Source organism: Felis catus, chromosome D4 (genome assembly GCF_018350175.1).
Source record: "Felis catus isolate Fca126 chromosome D4, F.catus_Fca126_mat1.0, whole genome shotgun sequence".
NCBI lineage: Eukaryota > Metazoa > Chordata > Mammalia > Carnivora > Felidae > Felis > Felis catus.
The window spans coordinates 90421121-90442855 of NC_058380.1; the positions used below are offsets into that span (position 1 = coordinate 90421121).

At 53.3% G+C, this 21735-nt stretch overlaps 1 protein-coding gene across 1 annotated transcript in view; it reads right to left on the reverse strand.

Annotated features, from left to right (window-relative positions):
* Positions 1 to 66: 66 nt before the first annotated feature.
* Positions 67 to 21735, reverse strand: part of TSC1 (TSC complex subunit 1) — a 50138-nt gene continuing 28469 nt past the window's right edge. The window contains 16 exon segments of the mRNA XM_023242930.2: positions 67 to 5324; positions 5327 to 5406; positions 5778 to 5939; positions 6022 to 6209; positions 8998 to 9120; positions 10025 to 10135; positions 10998 to 11180; positions 12061 to 12227; positions 12815 to 12858; positions 13885 to 14443; positions 14702 to 14806; positions 15459 to 15528; positions 17107 to 17225; positions 17707 to 17818; positions 18135 to 18250; positions 18954 to 19129. Of these exon segments, the coding sequence (XP_023098698.2) occupies positions 4894 to 5324; positions 5327 to 5406; positions 5778 to 5939; positions 6022 to 6209; positions 8998 to 9120; positions 10025 to 10135; positions 10998 to 11180; positions 12061 to 12227; positions 12815 to 12858; positions 13885 to 14443; positions 14702 to 14806; positions 15459 to 15528; positions 17107 to 17225; positions 17707 to 17818; positions 18135 to 18250; positions 18954 to 19129 (2746 nt within the window). The 3' untranslated portion in view covers positions 67 to 4893.

Consider the following 21735-nt stretch of genomic DNA (forward strand, 5'->3'; position numbering starts at 1 on the left):
GGTCCCTACTCCGCCTAGGAGCCCCTCCGAGGCCAGCACGGGTCACTTCACGTCAACACAGCAGAGTAGTGCAAAACAATAGATTTTTATTTGTTCACAGTTAAACACAAGCAACTGCCTTGACATTTTAGAACATCCTAAGAAGAACAGCAAACCCTTTTGATTCCGACTCCCATTCACGAAGATTGTACCATTTTCTCTTGCAGCTCATGTTTATGGCATCTGACGTGGATTGTTTGACATGCTTTTAAGATCGAGGCGGGAAGGTTTAAACCTTTTCACGAGAGAGGACTTTCTCAAATTTAACTAAAAGCAATCAATTAAAAAAACTTTTTTTTTCCACTGATGGGGACCCCTTTAAACTGCAAGTTAGCCACATGTGGTTGATCCATGATTGAGTTATAAAATTAGATTACGTCTTAGCAAAATCTGTTCCTCCGTAATATGCTTATGGTCCGCAGAAGTCTTCTGAAAAGTGATCACTGATTCTTTCTAGTGCAAAATGCCCGGCCGCCTCTTGATAAGCAGAAGTTTCTGCTGCACAGAGCAGCGCGTACCCTCCTGTCCAAACACTGTAGCAAGGTGGGGGAAGGGAGGGGGGCTCAAACTCTCCGGGGTCTCCTCTAAAAGATCTGTTCCAATGCGTCAACTAGTCTACGTATCCCAGAGGGTGGACCATTTGGTAGCAATGGGAAGGGAAGGGGGCAGAGAGCTCCTCTGCCTTCATTCATTGGTTTCAAGGCCAAAAGCGGTCATGGGCACAGGCTTCCGATGTCGCTACAGCCACTCTTCCCTCAGGTGAGCTTGTGCAGACCGTAGACGGCGGGGAAAACACAGATACCCCGCTCTCCCCGCACATGTCACAGAGTCACGGACGGGGACACTGGGAACAAGGGTCACAGCAGCAGCCTCAGGGCCGGGCCCCGACCTAAACTGGCTCTTTCCCTCTAGAGAAAAGCGCCATCCGGTGCGGTGGATTCCTCCACGGCATCAGGGGAGGGGAGGGTTCACGGTACAGAGCTGGGGGGGGGGGGGGTGGCGCGTAAACAGGTACTCAGACATGTTCCGGAGACACGTCCTGGCACTCGCTGCCGGTCAGTTTCAAGCGTGTGCCTCGAGAGTGAAAGGGCAGCAGAGGAGGTGTGCAGGCGGGGGCCGTTCCACGAGCCCGCTCTCTTCCCCGCACGAGATGTGCTCTGGGGGGGGGGGGGGGGGGCTTCTCCGGGGACCACTCTGAAGAGGGGCTGGCCTGTCCCCGAACATCCCAGGGCGGGTGGCCCTCCACCTCGACTGTGCTTCTGGACCAAGCCTGCCCTCTGCCCACACCCTCCATAACCTGCCCTCGCTTCCGCCCACCTCCCGGTGCTTTCCGTCAAAAGAACGGTCATCTTGTGGCTTCGAGTGGTAGGTTCTAGTATTTGGTAAAAACTCCTTCTGGCTAGTCACAGCACATGCTAGATGCTCTCTGCAGAAACGCCCAACGTTTTATTCGGTGAGCCTGAACCCCTGCGGCCCGGCTCACAGGGACCCGTTGCCCCACTGTCCTAGTCGCCCCCTTCTACACGACTGTGAGACCCTGGCCTTTTGTGACAAAAACACCGGAAGCTACACGGGCTGGGGCAAATGGGGACGGAGCAGGGTCCGGGGTTTGGTCCGTTGTTGGGATTCTGCCCCCCGAGGCGCTGCCCTCCAGGCCGGCCGGCCGGCGGCACAGTGGGCTCTGTTCCAGCATCCGCGGCGTCCAGTCTACCTGCCCGGGAGAGCCGCGCCCTCTCCCCTGCACACGGTCCACTGCTGCGGCTCACGCGGGAGCTTACCGGTCCTTTCTCTCTGCACACACGGGGCCTCGAAAGAACCCTCGGCTGGCAAAGCGAGCGAGGTCACGTCCGCCCGCCGCACGAGGCCGGTCCTAGCACTCATCCGCGAGGAAACCTTTAAAACCCTCTTGCCCCAAGAAACGACCTTTGTCTCCTACCTTTGTTTTCTGACTCCTGGATAGATCTGTCTTCCGGTGCTATGCTAACCAAGTTTACAGGCTGCACGGCAGAACCCCGTCAAAAGCTTTTTAAAAATCCCTAAAAGCTCTGAGAGAGGTCCATGTGCTCATGTCCCGTGGCAGATTCAGGACCACGTTTTCTCTATGGAGACCACACTGCCACTTCCCCCCCCCCCCCCCCCCCCACAAATGATACTGTAGTGCTCCTTTTTAAAACAAAATTCATGCTGCCCAAGAAGCAGACTCTGGCCTCCTCAGGGCCTGTGCCGACCCCGGTTAGTGTCGGGCGGGGAGCAGAGTAGGTTACGCACATGGGCCAAAGGGCTCCGAGGTGGGCAAGCTCTGGGGCCGCCCAGCCCTGCCGTGTGCGACAGAAGGCTGCTCAGATGGTGTGAAGACATGCTCCGGCCCTGACGCTAATCATTCCGAGACATCTGCCCCACCGATTCCCGGGCCTGAATTCTCTCTCTGGTGTTCCTCTATCATCACCCTCCTATCCTCAGAAAGACTCGCGGTAGCACAATCAAGTGACCTGTTGATGCCTGGCGAGTTTATCATTTTCAAAACTAAACCAAACCTTATGTTGACTCGAGTCCTCTGCAACATGCGAGCCTCCATTTGGAAGACGGGTAACTTCAACGTGCCTCCAGGCCTCGCCTGCACCCCCCCCCCCCACCCCGCCGCCCTGGCTGAGTGAGACACACGGCCTCCTAGAACCCAAAGGAAGTGCAGTGCAGCTCCCTAGGCCGATGGCTGGGTTGCAGGCAGGTGCCGAGGGCCCTGGGCACGGAGACCGGCCCGCGGAGAGCCCCCTCGCCACCCTGCCGCCTCCTTCCCTGTATTTTTACAATCTGCCCCGTTTTTAAGGATGTTCTTTCTTTCTTTACATTGGCCTCTGCCGTTACCAGTTAATCAGGGAAAGGGCTTTGATCGAAGCGCCTGGTGTCTCTGTTTCGTGGCACAGGCCTCTTGGGCTGGGGGAGGGTGAGCATTTTGACCTGGTTTCAGTACTTATCCTGTAACATTTTTTTTTCCTTTCTGAATTTGTTCATGCTTTCTTTTTCTAAAAAGGAACTAGGAAATAGGATGTATTCGGTTTTAAGCTTTCCTTTGGATGAAGCTGAATTAAACATGTGGGGTTATTAAACAGTCCACAAGGGACACCCAGCGGCAACTGTGGGACCGGGTGGGGCTGAGCATAGTCGGGCACACAGCCTCTCCTGGGCTGGGAACCGGTCACACCTGAAGATCCTGTCCTGAGGAGAGGCCCCTGCACCTGTGCCGTCGTGGTGACACAGGGTCTCTCGTTACCTAGTCCCCTCTGGTCAGGCTGCTAGAATATTTACTGCAATGCTTTACAAAAAAAAAAAAAAAAAAGACTTTTACCCTCACGTGCTGGAAGCTTCTGGATGCAGTAAGATTTCGTACCATTACAGTCCGTCTTTTCCCTCTTCGTGGCTGAACCCTCGTATACTTTTAACTAAGAGAATAAAAAGAGAAAACCCAGGTTCATTGGCTCTTTCCTATGAGTCTCTACTCGCCTCAGCTGGGACACTAAAGCAACAGCTCTTGGGCTTCCAGAAGTTACCTCGGGAGCCTCTGTTGAGTTCAGGTGCCAGGCTGGGGGCATCTCCCCCAAGCACGCATGGGCCTTTGTCAACACTCGCCAGGACGTGGCCCTAAAACACTTTGCCATTACTGACGTGGAGCGGGGGGACGGGAGGGGGCGCAGCAGCATGCTCCCCGGAGAATCGGCCCCCGGAAAGCTAGGCTGGTGTGAGAAAGCTGTTACCTTTTTGGTGGTCTAGAACGCGTAACGGCAAGGCAGCTCCACCAGCCTGAGAAGCAATGGTCATTTGAACGTTAAAGAAACTCTGGGCCTTCAGAGCCTTTCCGCTGCGGCATCACCGAGAAGCAGGCACAAACGAGGGACTCACAGGAACACAAAGGGAGAGAGGCGGATGGATGGAGGGGTTGAACCACGAGGCTCAGCTGGCACAGCCCCGTCCGAGGGGCAGCTCCTGGTCCCCAAGAGCTTCTCGGGCAATGGCTCGAGCCACCACCCGCCTCCCCTCCTGCAGAGAACGGTTTTACCACCCACGGCGGCCTGGTTGAGCAGTCGCAGCTTTCGAACAAACGCCAAATAAAAAAGAGGTAGCAGGGAAGGAGGGACAGACATTCCCAGAGAGGGGGACGGGCTCCACGGTGCCAGCTATGGACGTCTCCGACAACAGACATTTGTTCACACACAACTTTCTAGGAAGCTTATCAGAACCGCCAACAGAACATTAAAGGTGAATAAACCTTTGTTTGGCTAGATCTGCTGCTTTAGATGCTGAACTTCAGAACCAAAAGCAGGGAAAAAGTCTCACGTAAAAAAGCTTCCACGTGAAGGTGACCAGCTTCGCGAGCCACATCCTCGTGGAAAGGGACAAAACCGGACTTACCTGCAACACCACCAGTGACCTGGGCTAACGGAGAGCCAACCCGTTCTCTGAGTTTCGGGAAAGGACAGAGTGGTGTGTTAGACTCAAAGATTACATTTGGCCTCATATTGCACACGTTCAAAGGGCGCAACCACTGCGGGGGAGGCAGAAAGTGAAGCCACTGAGGAGCACAGACTGGCCCTCAGATTAGCCCACACTGACCCTCGGACTAGCCCACACTGCTGGGTAAAAGAAAGACAGGGCGGGGAGCGGGTCGAGGGGAAAGTTAAGAGGCATTTCAATGCCAGATCCAAAAAACCGTTCTGCATTCAGTCAACTGTGAAAAGGACCCCCAGCCCATTTCCACGGCGTGAGCCAGCCACCCAGACCCTGGAAATGGGGAGGCCTGGGAACGTGCATTCACACCTCCTGTTCTACGCCAGCAGTCTGCGAGTTAACACTGATTGACCGTCATCCTTCGCTGTGTTCATGATGAGTCTCGTTGTAGTCCATGATGTGCAGCTGTCCAACACTGTCCGGGGTCGGGGGGGACGGGTGCGGGCCGTCTAGGCTCGGGGGGGCCTTGCCTTCCGCACCCGGGTCTTTGCCCAGTTCTGTCTTTAGCGTTTCAGAAAGGCTACTGATGGTCACACTGTCCTCGTCACACTGGCTCTCGCTCTTATTACGAAATAACTCTCGCGCCTTCCTGCCCAGGAAGCTTTTCGAACTGGGAAGGGAGCCGACGGTGGTCGGGATGCTGGTGGCGGGCTCTCCCGTGGTCGTCTCCCACCGACTGCCGAACGGGCCCGCCCTCTGGCTGGGGGGCTTCTCCGGGGTCGAGAGCTCGCCGCTGCCGCCCCCTCTGCCTCCACCGCCGCCCCGCACGCCGGCGGGCCTGGGGGCTTGGTCTCGCCGTTGTGGCCAGGTGCCTCTTCGTTGTGCCCTGTTACAGAATCCGAGCAGCCGTCCTTACAACAGGCAAGCCTGTAAGAAAGCCGGGGAGGACAAAAGGGGTGGTGTTGGCAGCGCCTGTGTTCCGGAGGCACGCACGCGGACACTGAACGCCACGCTTCAGAACGGACAGCCCGAGCGTGAGGTCTCAACGAGGGAAACCGAGTCACGACGAGGGACAGCAGAGGAGATCGCACATGTGAGCGCTTCTGTGACCACATCCAGCGACTCAGGGCCAAGGACAGGGACGCACAGAGACCGCTGGGAGCCGTGAGCAAAAGGAAACCGAAGTGCCACAGCCCCGCCTGACCCAGGGGGACGGCTCCTTACGCCCCACGACACGGGCCCTGTTCTGCTGCTGACGCGGCCGAGGCACAGGCTGCTGGCGCCACCTCTGTTCTTACCTTTCTTCTGCCGCTTCTGCTGCTTCTGCCTTTTCTTCTTCAAGTTTCTTCAGGAGGCTGTCCTTCTCCAACCTGCCGTATAAATCTAAGATCTCCAGCTCAAACACCTGGGTGATCCTCTTCTGAGCCTCATACCTGCTCTCTGCCGCCTGCAGCTGTCCTCTGAAACACAGGCGGCCCCAGAATATAGGAAGCTTTGCTTAACGCACACATCACTGCAGAAACCTTCCCCCGTGGGAGTTACCTGGCCTGGAGTTTGACATCCTCTAAATATTTCTTCTGTTCCAAAAGAAGGTGGTCTTTCTTGGCCAGGTGAGATTCCAGTTCCAAAATCCGTTTCTGAGAGGTGTCGAGCCTCTGATTCTGCTGGAGGACGTGGCTTCTGTTTTTTTCTAGTTCTTTCCGATATGCAGCTTTCATCATTTCCACTTCCTAAAAAAAAGAGGGGGGGGGGGGCGATTGGAGTTAGTCTTTTTAGAAAACGAACATGCCACGTCCATGTTGGAAAATCAAGGCGAAAAGCACTGAGAAGGTACTCTGGGCCAGTCCGCTGGAAATCTGAATTAGTACAACTTTTTGGAAAGTAAGCCGGCGGTAAGTATTAACCTAATACCCCTTCCTAGAAATCTACCCCTGAGGAAATCATCTGAACCACAAACAGACATTTGGGCACAAAAGGAATCATCTCAGCATACTGAGAAGGGCAAAACACTGGAAGCACCGTTAAGTCAAATGTCAGGAAAACAGTTAAGTGAGTTAAAGCCCATTTCATAAGTTTTTAATAAACTTACAGTTTATACATCAGTAAAAGGATTTTTAAAAAGCAAACTATAAAACCATGCGAATAGGATCAACTATGCAAACGCTGACACTCACAAGCATCAAACGAAACTAGGCCAACGTTCAGTTATAGTTTCAACATACTGGTGTCACGGGTCTTTTTTTGTGTGTTTGTTTGTTTCTTTTCCCCTCACCCTGACGAAGGGAAAGCTGGCAGGCATGGCCCGGCCTGGCAGGGTTGCTCAGGCAACACGGCACTGGCAGATCAGGTGCCCCATAAGGTTTGGCGATCCCGCCAGGCAGATGGCCGGCCTGCTGACAGACTAGACCAGCTGAACCCAGGACAAGTGCACACTCACAGCTCAGAAAAGACACAGAAAGAATGCTCTTCTAACAAGCATGTGTTACATTTGTGTTGTGCGTTTTTACCGTGGAAAGATACACATAACTTACATAGATTTGTTTTTCTCAAAAAGATACACCATAAGGAACAAGGCAAAGAGCTTCCATGGAGGTGGGCCTCAAAGAATAACAGTGAATGCTTTCTTGGCGTGAAAGGCCACAGATTTAAGCTCAGAACTGGGCACCAGATCACATGGCCATGCTGGCTGTGCCCAAGGGCTCCAGACTTGCTCACGTTAGGTGAACAAATCAGACCTCTGACATAAATGACAGCAGTTCTCCATGGAGAATCAAAGTACGGAACTCGGAACATCCGCGTGCTTCCACTAACCCTCCCGATCATCCCGTGACGTGCTACACCAACACCTACCGGCCATGCCCAACCTCTCAGATACCCACCCCACCTCCCCCACTTGACTGAACAGCAGAAAGCCTGACTCCAGGCCCAAGGGCAAATCCTGGCAGGTTCAAGGCAACGACTGAGCTAAGGATGGGCACGCACGACACAACCCTGGCTGATAACAAGGGTGGGACGTCTGGTGTGAGACCTGCAGGAAGCGTCCTCTCCTCTTCCGTGGGACGTTGTGGGATCTACCTGTGACCACTGCACCCGCAGCTCACGCCTCGCAACCACCAGCACAGTGAGTCCGAGGACGAGGGTGCCGCGATGGTCAGGTAGTGCCGGAGACGGAAAGAACTGGGTTTTGTTTTTGTGGTTTCTTGCTTTTAAGTAATCTCTACATCCAACCTGGGGCTCGAACTCACAACCCCGAGATCAAGAGTCACATGCTCCACCAGCTGAGCCAGCCAGGCACCCCAGAACTGAGCTCTTTGATGCTGTCCCTAAATTGCTGACTTGACCAACCCGGGACTCACCTGCTTTGGGACTTCTTGTCAAGCGAGATAAATAATGCAACTCCTTATCGTTAAGCCAATTTGGTTCCTCTTGTTGTTACTGCTTACAGCGGCAGGCATCCTGACTGCTACAAGTCAGGGTCAGCACGTCCATTTCAGGGACGATGAAACGGGGCCCAAAGAGGCCAGGTGGCCTGCTCGGGGCCCCAAGAGTACAAGCCTTCCAGCCGAAGGACAGCAGCACAGAGGCCAGCCCAGGGGCACTCTCGGGGGCGTCAGGAATGCGTATGAGTAATAAGGATGTTCGGGGCTGTCCCGTCCTGAGGTCTGTCTCCCCTCTGTCTTTTCCAAACCCCTTAGACTTCCAGAGTATCTGGTGGCTGGTTTCTAGAGAAAGTTCCACACTTAAACGTCCTACTAAAGGGAGTCTGAGTCTGATAGCTGAGAGGAGCTGAGGAATAAGAAGTAACTCTATTAGGAAAATTACATCTCTCTGCTCCTAAGCCTACTCTGTACATTTGGCCCAGAAAGATGCTTTACAAAGCACAAGCCCGAGAAATCCTGAAAAGAAAGCCTGTGTGTGATGGAGAAGTTAGTGACAGGAAGCATCTGAACATTTACCATTAAAATTCCATTCCAACTCATTCCCAACTCGTTCGCTAACATTACCCGAGGCTATTTAGAAAGTGACACAAAACTTCTGCCTCAACACCACGGGTGAGTCGCTAATTAACGTAAGATCATCCCGATGCCGGCCTTGTTGCCAGAACTGAACCACGATCTGCTGAAATTAAACCCAACGTTGAAAGGAAGAAAAGTTACGTACACTGGTATATGCCCCCAGTCCTGAGAGTTCTGTTCAACAGAAGTGGCTCCCGGTCCTTTCCTTGTCTCTCTCCCTCCGTCTCTCGGGGCGGGCACGGGCAGAAGAGAGACCCTGCCAGCCACTGTGTACCAATTCCCACGAGCTGCTTCCACTTGCACCTGACTTAGTCTCACAGCGAGCCAGCTGGGGAACATCAGCTCGTGCGACGGCCAAGGACGCTCACCCCAGCAGGCCGGCGGGGGCGCGGGGGGGGACGGCCGCCAGGAACGCTGAGCGGGCTCTCAGGAAACACCTGTACCAACGCGTCCTACGAGCCCCGCCCCCGCCCCGGGCCTGGCTCCCGGAGCCCGGGCCTACCTTTGTGGTGTCCGAGTGCTTGTTCTGCAGCTGCTCCAGATACAGCTCGTTGACCTCCCCAAGGACCAGCAGCTGCCTGTTCAAGAACTCCATCTGCTGCTGGACCGACTCGCTGTTCGAGAGCTGTGACCACAGCACAGAAACAGGCAAAGTGAAAGACCCCGCGACACAACGCAGGCCAGTGGGCATCAAAGAGCACCCAGCCAGGAGCGCGTGATCTCAGGGCTCGGGCACGATAACCGCTCCCTCGGCTTCAAATCCCCTCACACGACGGCTGGTGGGGAGGAAGGCATCCAAGGGCAACGAAAATGGGCAGAAGAGCACTTCAAAACTGTGCTGTGCAAAGGGGACGCAGCCCAGGTGCACGTCATCAGAGTGGCCACCCACAAGATGCCCGGAGAGGACAGGCATGCGTACGACAGTCACCGCAGGGACACGATGTCCAGGGTTAAAGCCCAGGAAAACTCACTTATTTCCTTCATAAGTGATCTCTACATAGTGCAGTGAATCCCAACAAGGGAGGGATCCTAGCTCAAGAAATCTCTGTGAACCAACTTTTCAAGTTTATGTAAACGAGGATTTAAAAATAAGAGTTCCGGAGCGCCTGGGGGGGCTCAGTCAGTCGAGCGTCCGACTTCGGCTTGGGTCACGAGCTTGCAGTTGAGGAGTTCGAGCCCCGCGTCGGGCTCTGCGCTGACGGCTCGGAGCCCGGAGCCCGCTTCGGATTCTGCGTCTCCCTCGCTCTCTGCCCCCCTCCCCCCACCGCCCCGCCCACTTGGCTCAGGCCAGACAGATGTGCTTCGGAGACCGTCCTGCACACTGGAAGGGGTTTAGCAGCACCAGTCCCCTGCCCGCTTGGCGTCGATAGCACCAAAAACGCCTCCACACATTGCCCGGCGTCCCCTGGGGGGGTGGGGCCGGGAGGCCAACCCTGGGGGGAACCCCGGCCACCGGCGCACAGGCCCCATCGGAAGGAAGCGCGCCAGCAAGCTGTGTGAGAACAGACCGCGCCCGCCCCATTTCTTACCTTCTGGGAGACCTGACTGAGCAGCAGCTCGGTATGGCACACCTTACTGTTGGCCTTCTTCAACTCCAGACGCAGCTCTGCGATCATGTTCCTGCAGTCCTCCAGCTTTGTCTGCCCAAAGAGACGGGCCACGAAGTTACACAGAACCCGCGGGCCACGGCACCGGCCCAGAGACAAGCGGGAAAGCCCAGGTTCCCTACTGCTCTACTCTTCTCGGGCCATCGGGATTTAGTTTCTTAGTTTCAAAAATTCAGCTACGGTTCATTTCTGGAGTTCCTGATTTGTTTGGCAAAAGAACGAAAAGATCTTGGACCCCAGATCTGCACCGCAGAGTCGTGGGGCTGCAGAGCAAACTCACAGCGGCGCCATGAGACTGTGAGTGTTTGAGGGAAACGCAGTGACATCTGTCGGTCACCGTGCGCACTACACCCCGGAGGCAGTTCAGGGTTTCAGGATCAGATGTGCTCGCTAGTCCCTGGGGATGATGTCATATCTTTGCAAAGCAGGGTTCGGGTGTTTGCGGGGATAAAAATCGCCCTGTGAAAACCAGCGTGAAACAGGAAATGAGGGCGCCAGTCTCCAATGTGATTCCAAGATCTGAGACTCCACGCGGTGCCAGACGGGCAGGCACGGCACTGGTCAGTTATTGTGGACATTTAAAAACGAAATTTAAAAAAATGTAAATTGACGTGTGTGATTTTCAAACAGCGACTGCGTCATCAGGACGTAAATACTAAGTCGCTCAGATCTGCTCAACGAGCAGAACCGTCAGGTGTCTCCCTTGGCTGCGGAACGCCAGGGAAGTTCCCCAAACGCCAAGGGAGGCTTGTAGGAACCAAGAGAGCTGGGAAGCCCTGCGTGACGCGAAACCCGTGTCTGGTGGCGTCGGAGACAAGAGCCCGCGTGCTGGCTGCGAAGGACAAGGCGCCCCGGCGCCCTCCCTCGGCTGCCCCCGCCCGGCGGCCGCCCGCACCTGCAGCTCCTGGCTCTGGTTGTAGAACTCCTCTCGGTCGTGCTGCAGCTGTCTGATCTGGCTGTGGAGCTGGGTCACCATCGTGTCTCGCTGCTCCTGCAGCTGACTGTTTCTGGCTTGTTCCTTCTGCAGACTGACCTTCCATATCTGGATGTCCTTCTCTTGTAACTTCAGCTGGTCTTTCTGATGGGGACCAAGGATGTGATCATTTTAGCCGTCTGCCACCGTGGGCGGTGAGGCTCGAGGACGAGGCATACCGCGGATGTCTCATGCAGACGGCCACGTGCCACCCTGCCACGGGAACCCTGGGCCCAGCGTCCGCCAGCTCACAACTGTCCAGCGTGGCTCGAGGTCAAGGGTTAACCAATTTCACAGTAGCAAACGGATCACAAGATGCCGGAAGAAATCTTCCCAGGGGCCGACTGCCCCCAGTACCTTCAAAAGCCCTAACCATCAGCTCTGGTGTAAGACCTCTCATACACGCTATCAATTAAGGTCACTAAAAATGAGGAACGTTTACCGACTACCCACCCAGGCACCGCACAAGCAGTCACGTGACTTCTTTACGTTTTAAAAGGCAAGTGCTGCTGTTCTCATTCCCGTTTTACAGAACGGCTAACAGAGGCTCCGAGAGGCTTCACCACTTTCCTAAGGTGGTAAGTGGTAGAGCCACGGTTCAGCCTCCAGGTCCAACTGGCTTCTCAACTGTGCTACAAGATTTTTGCCATAGAACAGCTTTAGGAGAGCCGGTTTCATATTTGGAGAAACAAAATGATCCGTTGGCCCTGTTGTCATCACAGCCAATTACGCACAAACAGGTCCCTTGTCCCACGGTGTCCGAGGGCGGCAAGCCAATTCGGAGATCCGGCCGGTCACGCTTCGGCCTCGGAGACCGAGCGGCGGCCCCTGGCCCCACGGGGAGCACAGCTAGGCCTGAACCCCTGGGCCTCGACGCAGCTGCTGCTGTTTGCAGACTGTCGTGCTGACACGAGACCACACGCAGCCTCGGCCGAGCCGCCGCCCCCCCCCCCACCCCCCCACCCCCCCACCCCCGGATGCTCACCATGGCGGCATTGTGCTCCTCCAGAGCCGCCGCCCTGGTCACCCGACGGAGGAGTCGCCTGTTCCGGAGAGCGTGCTGCTGCCTCTTAAAACGCTCATAGAGCAGCTGGTTGTGCAGTAAAAGCAACTGGTTACGGAGGGTGCGGATCTCATCTGAGGGAGGAGAGCCTGATTTTAAAGCAGAGGGAGGGTGGCAGAGATGCCTTTTACAGAAGGTTCGATCGAGACCCTCCCATGGCTACAAGCCCAAGAAACGCAATTCTTCGAGAAACAGATCAGCACTCCTTTTGCACACGACCACGTGGGTCTCGGCAACAGCCATTCGTTAGAAGGGGAAGACGACTCACTACCCATCTCCGCTTTAAAGGAACACAAGAGGGTACGATGCGGGAGGACTCCCGGGGACTTTCCCACACCGTTACTCAAGGCTCCTCTCTTCCCTCCCCTGTCGTGCTCTCCCCCAGGCACGTCTCTGGTACCACTGGCCTCCCTGGGGTCTTTTCGAGGGAAGCCCGGCAGGAAAGCTGCACGTTCTGCACTCCTGCTCACAGGCACTCGCCACGTGCCACTTGTCAAAAGTAGGAAATGCTGGCTTCCCAACACCTGACACGCTAGAGGCCGAGCAGATATGCCAGCTGGAGCCGTAGCAAAGGGGAGACCCGTCCCTACAGCACATGCCTCCTCCAGGGACAGAAAAGGCGGCAAGCACACAGGACCCACACGGGCTGGGTTTGGGGCTCAAGTAACAACTTTACCTCCAAAGTGGGTCCAGTCGACAGACTTGCTGGGTAAAGACAACCTAGGAAGAAAGGTTTGGGGTGAAACAAAGTTACCGAGCTCATCTGGGAAACCTCCTCCGGGCCTTTCAGTGCAGCAAGGCTAGAGCCCTTCCTTGCGGTCAAAGCATCAGAGGGATAAGAAAGTTCCAATCGCCAGGGCCGTGGGGAGTTCGAGGCAGCAGCATACATCGGATGCAGGGCCAGCGCCCACACCAAGCAGGACCCAGTCTCCAGGGTGGAGGGGCCCTCGCTCGGTGCGCGCTCAGGCCGGCCTTTGCTCGGCTCTCCAAGGCGACGGAGTGATCAAACACACTGCCGGCTATTTCAACCCTCTGCACTGCACTACACGGGCAAGTAGCCAAGTTTAAGGAGAAAGTAGGTAATTTACCTGAGCGTGTTACACCACATCTCATTCAAAAAGAGAAATCTCTTGTCAAATTCCACCTGAGGTTATTATATTAGAGACCCTGTTTAGCAACAGCAGAGGATTCAGGCTCTGGACTGGGGATTCCCTTACCCCCTCCCTAGCTAACCGGTGCAAAGGGTAATAAATGAAGGGTTGGAACAGTGGCTTGGACAGGATTCGTCTAAGAAACGCTACGTGTGAGTGTGGGTGTGGAGGAGGGGGCAGGCCACCCCAGCCTCGCACTGAAATGCTGCCGACTTTACCTTCCCTCCAAGGAGCTGTGTCACCAAAACAGAAAGAACAATCTACAGCTAGATAAGGAAACGCCAGGACAAACCTCCCTGTCCCACCTGAATACCACAACCTCATCCTCCGATTTTCGGAGCAGCCGTGAATGTGTCTGAGCTTCGTCACGGTACGGCGGCACGGGTCGGTGGCCCCGGGACCGCCGCGGTCAGATGCGCGTGGACGCGAACAGTCCCGCACACGCAGGGGCGCCAGACTGGAAGGGCACTGACAGACACGGGGGAGCCAGCTGCCTCCATGAGCACGGGGAACGAGTCCCGTGTCCGTCCCTGACTGCCTGTATTTTCTGATGAAACCGGACATTGAAAGGGAAGAGAACGGGCCGGGGCCTTACCTGTTCAGCTCCTTGCTGTGTGCGTCCGCTCCCTGCTGTATCAGTCTATCCAGTATTTCCACTGGGGAGGTAGAGGGCGCACGGTCTTCCTCCACGTTTCCTTTCGCTTTCTTTAACAGTTCCTTGGTCTTCTTGCCGACGAAGTGATGGGCGGTCTTTGGCAACGCCACCTCAAAAAGATGCTCGTAAGGGGGAGGCTGCCCACTTCCAAGGCCCACGCCCCTCTGAGGCGGGATTTTACAAGGGCTGGGAGTGAGGATGTTGGTCTCCAGCGAAGCCTGGCGCTCCCTGTTCCCGGCAGGGCTCTCGCTGGTGCCTCCACAGGGCAGATCTATGGGAGTAAAGGCTTGCTTTGGTGCGTCAGGCCCAAGCTTGTCCAGGGAGGAGTTTAAAGGCTCAGGGTTCACACTGGTGCCGTGAGCGACGGAGGCGGCCGAATGGGTCTTCCGAGGGCAGCCCGGGAGACTGTCCCGGTAGAAGGGAGAGTCAAAGCCTCCTCGAGGAACCAGGAGCTCGGCGTCAGCTGTGGTGATCTCGGAGAGCTCTTTAGATATTGCCGCTGAGAGGAGGGAGGGAGACAGGAGGCGCCACTGTAAACGGGCCATCTGGGCGAGGCCGGGCCGTGCGGGGCTGTGTGATGCCGAGTGCCACCCGGAGTGACATGTAAGACCCAGAATGAGACTCCCATCTTCTACCCCCTAGAGAAGAAAAGCCCAGCAAGCCTGGGAGCGTCGACACTAAATCCCGGTTTTAGGGCACAATGAGCGCTTTGTCATCGAGTGGCGATCCCGTCCAAGCCCAGAATCCCACACCTCACCTTCTTCTTTATCTTTTTCAACACTATCTTCTTCCGAGGCCAGGTCCCCTAAAAACCCTGGAAGGTCACTGAGAGTGACAGAACCTTTGCTGCCAGACAGCTCTTCTAAAGAGAAACAAAGACAAGGCGAGTCAAAAAAAACACACCGGTAACCCCCACAACCGTAAAGCTGTTCCACTGCAGAAGATGGCCATCACGACTCGTCCTGCCGAGTGCATGGAGGAGCGCTCGGAGCGGCTCTCCCTGGAGCTACTCCAGAAAGCTATAATCAAGGGTCTAATTAAAGGTATGGAAAATTAATCCCACGGAAAATAAAATCTTTTTTTTTTTTTTTATAGTTTTATTGATTTTGAGAGCAAGCAGGGGAGGGGCAGACAGAGAGGGAAAGAATCCCAAGCAAGCCCTGCACTGTCAGTGCAGAGCCCGATGAGGGGCTCAAACTCACGAACCGTGAGATCATGACCCGAGTCGAAACCAAGAGTCGGATGCTTCACTGTGCGGCCCCCGGGCGCCCCCAAAATCCTCTATTCTAAGGTCTCAGGGAACAGATAAAACCGTCTGACCAGTGCAAAACACAGGCACTCCACCGCAATAGCTTAAAAGCACTTTTTTGGATATTATTATTAGATTGGTTTTTAGAACTGATTACGTTTCATTATCTCTGGGCTTCACTGTTTGTGGTGTTCCAGAATTTTCTTGTTTCCACATCTAACCCAAGAGGAGACAAGCAACGCCTAGCGTTACCCAGAGACCTTACCTAATCCTCTGTCATTCGGAAGATGGTGTTGTCTGTGTAGACAGGGCCTTGCTGAATCTGTTCTCTCTTCCTGAAAAGACAGGCATCATTTACGTGACAAGGCAGGAAACTGCGTACGTGTTCTCTTATGTAAGAAAAATACCCTAAAACGCTAAAGCGCTAACATGTTATGAAGGAGTTTCAAGTTTAGCTCAGTGCTTCTCAAAGTGTTTGGTACCAAGATGCCTTTAGAGTCTTAGGAACTGAGAGTTCCGTGAGCTTTTCCTTTATGGGGTTCTATCTATTGATAGTCAACCGTATTAGAAATCAAAACAAGAAGTTTTTAAATACTTACTAATTCACTTAAAAAGAACCAGCCCACTACGTGTAAACACGAACGACATAACCTTCTATGAAACGCGACTATAGCTCCCAACACAAAACAGTAAGAACTCGAGTGAGAAGACTAAAGTGTCCTCCGTGTCGCCAGCTGTCCTGGCTGAATGGCAGATTCCCGCCCTGCCTCTCCCTGTAGCCCTGCCACGCGCTACCCTGGCGACGCCGCTAGGCCCCGTGTTAAGCAGCCACGCAAAGACTTAATCTTTCCTATCACACGGAGACCTGACGGAGTCATTTCGTGAACTTAGGTACAGCGTGGACTCTGAAGCCGTGGCACCTGCCCTTCGTCCCGCGTTCGAATCCACTGGCCTGCTCTGTACCCCGAACGCACCTTTACGTCCGCCGCCTCTGGTAACGCCACACGCAGAAACATTCGAAAGGCGCTGGCTCGCCACGTGGCGCAGAGCTCCCCAACGTGCAAATATTCACCACGTGACATCGAAAACTCAATTATTCCCCAAGATCCCCAGGACTTTCCGGTCTCATCACAAAAGTCTCGGGGACACCATCCAGATCATGGTAGCAGAGAGCAGCCATTTCGTATCCTGACCTCACCTGAGAGGTGAATTTTATCACTGGCCACAAAGACCGTGCATCGTCTATTTTGAAGTGACAGGCTCAGCTGGTCACGTAAGCAATGGCCTGTCTCCTACTCAGGTCTACGTAACCGCAGTCTGTCTGTCAACCGTTCCTTCAAATAAAACCGGTGCTCCATGAAAAACGCAGCTGGTCCAGCACCAACTCAAGTAACGGCACCAGTGCCCATGAAGTAGCTTGTGTTTTATCTCAGAGAATCGTAAACGTACGTGGTCTCAAGGGTCGCGATGTCACAAAATTAATCACTTTTATTGCTTCCTATAGACACTCTTAAGGTACTGGTGTTTTTGGTTTTTTACCTTCCCCCCCCTTAAACTGAAGAAACACGTTAAGGAAGAAGGTGCCCGCCCTGATGTGTGCCGGGGGCCGGCTGTTCCCGCCTACCATACTGCACGCGAGAGCAAACGCCGACCGGGTCAGGACGGCAGAGCAGGTTAGTATTACTGTGAAGGCAGTCGACCTACTGGGTCCCCGAAAAGGGTTCTGGGATCCCGGGGTCAGCAGATCACAGCGCGAGAGCTGCCCTTTAGCCAGTATTTCCAGTTGTTCTGATCCAAACCCATCACGTTTCAGGTCCAGACTCCACCTGACGTAACAAGCTTCCTTCCCAGGGCGAGGCTGCCCGTGGGTCACCGTGCGCAGGCAGAGGGACCGCAGGCAAGCGCGAGCGTACCTTCCTGGGGGGTGTGGCCGTGGCCTGCAGGACGGATGGGTGAACGTAGTCGTCCGGGTGGCAGAGTGGGGCTGGAGGAGGAGAAGTTGCTGGGGTTCCCAGAGGAGTCCCTTTTCCACCTGTTCACAGACGACACACACGCCATCACTAAGCCTATTAGAAAACTCTGAATTTTTTCCAACTGGACTGTAAAGAAAGCCGCCAGACTTAACTTTCTAGGGATCTAGAGTTGTGGTTTTGGTCCACCTTCTATGTTCTTAAAGCCCCAAGGTTCGCATCAAGCATCAAAAACAGGTTTACTGGGGCACCTGGGTGGCTCAATCGGTTAAGTGTCTGACTTCGGCTCGGGTCATGGTCTCACGGTTCTCGAGTTTGAGCCCCACACCAGGTGAGCCCTCGTTTTTTCTCTCCGCACCCCAACTCTCCTCCCTCCCCGCCTCTCGCTCACTTGCGCCCTCTCTCTCTCTAACAACAAAACAAAACAAAAACAGGTTTACAACTGTCAGCAGCCCAAACTCACTATCGGACCTAAGAGACAGTTCCTTGCCCTACCCAGCAGGCCCAGACCAAGCAACCGAGTCCAGCCTCAGACACACATACCAGTTGGACCAAAGACTTTACTGTAAGGGTGTGACAGGTCAGGTGGGACGTTTCCAGGAGAAGTTGGAGGAGTGGTCATACCACAAACCATAGATGGGCTCCAGAGAGTAGCCTGGGAAGTTAATAAGGCACGTCAGCAATGAGAAATGAGCACCAAGCCATCCCCAAGCCTTATTCTATCCAAGACGAGACGGAAACAGGCATCTTACTAAGGCTCTACTGTGAGACAAGACGCATTCTGTAAATCTAGACTCCAAGAGAAACCCAAGTGGCAACAGTAACTAACTGCCCTAATACCACGCATCCTTGAAAACAAGTCCTAAAACGAGCAGTGTCAGATTTTCCCAACCATCTGCTAAATCCCGACCCAAATGGGCAACTTCCCCAGCAAGGAGAGAAGCGAGCAGGCACGCTCTTTTACACCATACTTGTGGCGGCTCAGTCAACAGCCGTGTTGATGGGGGACTCAGAGTCCGAGGTGGCTGCCCGGGCGTATTTAACAATGTCAGCCGAGAGCTGGAATAAGGGGTCGAGGTAGCACTCCCTACAATGAAAGGGCAAGAGCACAGCAGGTTAGTGTGTGACTTTAGATTATTCTGGAAAAGAAAAAAATTACGGCACTTTCAACCATTAGATGATATTCACATTTAAAAAAAAACTAAGGGGACTCCCAAGGCACCAGGGACCAAGTAACGTCTGCACGGCTCTTTAAATGCTCTTTGGAAATAAAGTTCAGTAAGGGCTGATGTCCAAGGAAGCTTCAGCGGGGAGAAAGCACAGCCTTGAGAAAGCACAGCCGGGATGATACCCGTAATGGGTACTGCCTATGGATAAGCCCACCTTTTCTAGAAACCAATTCTACGTCGTCCAGACTCACTGGAACTGGGTCAGTGCTACAGCCCGCAGGGCCTCACTACAACTGCCTGTAATGAATGTAGAAAGACTCCCTGCCTGGAAGCCGAGTATTTCTCCTTTTCGGAAACGTGTTAAAAACCCACCCCCAAGTCTGCTGGCAAACTGTCGGGTGGGAGATACAGGAGATCGAGGATGCGGGACTCTAAATTAAATGGGACAGAGGAATTAATCAGGAGAAAGTGGAGGCGAATTCTAATTTTAAATATTTGGGAAACCGTTCCTAGGAGCTGAAGTGAAGTCTTACTCCGGGAAGAGACAATGAAGTTGACAAAAATCAACGGTGTTCTCCAGAGACAAAGCTGTAGAGCAGTAAGAACCGAAGTCACTCTCACCACAGCTATTCTGCGTGTCGACGTAAGGGCTGGCGGCCACATCGGCCGCACGATGAGGAAAGTGTGCTGACACCTGGGGGGACACAGAGTCGCCGTCTTCATACGAGGCTTCTGTGGGGTCCAGAGAGATTTTGGCACACTCTATCACAACATCGTGCGTTTCTAATCTCTTCCACCTGGAGAAGGCAACACAAGTTAAGAAATGCAAAGTGTAATCCATTTTCTCAAACAACCAAAGGCTTAAGAATGCTAACTCGGGGCCGGGCACAGAGCTAGGACCGGCCAAGGACGAGGCTGAAGCATGCCAGCCCAAAGAGTAAACGGTACTGGCACGCTAAGAATCAGACCTAAGGCCTCCCTATTTAAAATGGTGACATCAGATTATCAGAAACGAATCTGGAACCAAAACGTCATCAACAAAAGACTAGAAAGAGCCTCAAAAGAGAACAAACTACACAGATCGGTCGCTAGGGGGAAATCTCCCTCCGAACAGAGGGCATCGAAGAACAGGGAGACTTGGAAACTGCCAGGGAGCAGAGGCCGATTCGATGTCACTGATTGAAGGCTGGGGAGTTCTAATCCATTGCTAGACCGGAAAGACGCCACAAAAAGATTCAAACCCAGAGAACGCCCACGAGAATGTGTTTAAGATCGTCCAAAGATTCCTGTCACGTGATCCACAGTTACACCTCTAGGCTTTAGCTTACGGAAATTGACACACATCAGGATGGACGATACCCAGCACAGCTTATGGGGCAGAAAGAAAAAAATAACCCAAAGTCAAACCACGGAGACATATTCTAGAGAAGAAAAATGATCATACCATCATGAAAAAGCATGCTTTCCGCAGGTCAGTGGCTGCCAAGAGTCAGGAAGGACACCGACCACAAAGGACACGAAGGAACCTTGCGGGCAACGGAACATTCGTTATCGTGACGGGACTTTTGTCAGAACTTAACAAAATTGACGAATCCTACTGTATGTAAACTACACCTTCCTAAAGCTGATTGGAAAAATCACGTTTCCAAAGATTCAGTGACATAAGATGGTCAGGGCATGAGCTTAAACGAAGAAGGGATTCAAAACTACTCAGAGATATGCCCACAAAGTGATGGATACGACCACGCTAAGTATTCCAACTAAAAACACTGAAGTCAAGAGTGATAATCTTTCCCCTTTCCACCTGTTCAATATTTGCCAAATGTTCTACAAAGCCCTAACGATAAATGCAGCATCCACCTGCTCCAGTACAAACTTCCTTTTAGACCACGTAATTTCGCTATAGGGGTTCCTAAGTAAGTAGTAATCCGGCAAGACTCTCATTTTCACGTTCCCAACTTTACAGAGAAGCAGCCCAGCACTAAGGGCACCCCGTGGGTTTACCCCGACAAAACATCTACTCCTCCTCCACAACTGTTCTAGAATGTTCTTCAATCTGAGATGCTGAAAATGGGATCTCAAATACAGAACAAGAGTCCAGGCCGTAGGCAGCATCCCCAAGAGGAGAGCCGTTCGAGGTCACTGCCACACATCTGGTCTACGCGGGTGCTCGCTGTCCGTGGTGTCTGTGTGTATGGGCAGCAGCCTCCGCCTGGTGTGTTCTCAGCGTGACCGGCAAAGGGACGGAGTGAGAGCAAGGGTCGGGTTGCTTACGTAGGAACGTCGATTTGAGAGAAGAAAGTGAGAATCGTAACACAGTAGGAATGCGTTCAGATGTCTGACGTCGTCACGAATACGTGCACTCACAGTATTTTCTTCGATTCTTAAAGGGACTCTCCATACTTTAATCTCTCTGAAACTGGGAAGTAAAATCTCATCGGTTGGGTGTCAGTTTTTGTGGCATCTTTTTTTCTTTTGCGGGCGAACACGAAACAGAAGTACTCCACGGCATCTTACCTTCAGTCAGATACGGTAGTTGCAAAAGCCTTCATAGGATTAAAAGGCCCCTCCCATGCCACGCCCCTCAAGCGTTTTGGCAGCTGTTTCCAATTCTGTCGGCCAAACTGGTACCCTGCCTGCGTGTTTCTAAATATGCTCTGAGCTCTCAATTTCCTGATGTACAGATCACATATCATCTATTAACTTCCTATGACAGTAGGTGATGAGGTAGGCCACTTCCCTACACCCTTTTCCCTTCTCCCTGATGCTCTCAACAGATGTGTATCATGTGTTGGTTTATTCTCAAAATCAGTTTTCGACAATCATTATGAGTATGTAAGTACTACGCGTTAGCCGAAGAGCGTAACACGAGATTTCCCTTTCTGTTCGATTTAGTTTGTCCCGGAGGTTGGATTTTTCTGTTTCTTTTCCTCAGTCTTCTGTGTATCTATTATAATTCTTCCTAAATTTACTCTAACAGCTCTGAAACAATGCCTAATGTAATTTTTACATAACGATATGCAAATAATCTGCCAGAATTATTACCCTCTCTCTAAATAGCTCCCTTCTGGAGCCCTCTCTCTCCCACGTCAGTTGAGATCGGTTGTTCTTAGCACTGCAATGCAGTGTTATCCCAAGACTTCCCTCGACCACGACCCTAAGTCAGGCCCCCTCGTTTCCTGGACCCTGTGTCTCCCCCGATTCTCCTCTCCTTTTGAGGGGAGACGTGCTCCAGTAGTTAGCTGAGGAGGGGAAGGTGGGAGGTAAACCGGAGTCCTTGCATAGCTCAAAGTATCACGCTTGACAGGCAGTTTGGCTGGTCTAGAATTCTAAGTGGAAAACCCTTTCGTCTCAGTTAGTCTCAGAAGCTAACACCATTCCGACTTTATCCTTATGATGCATT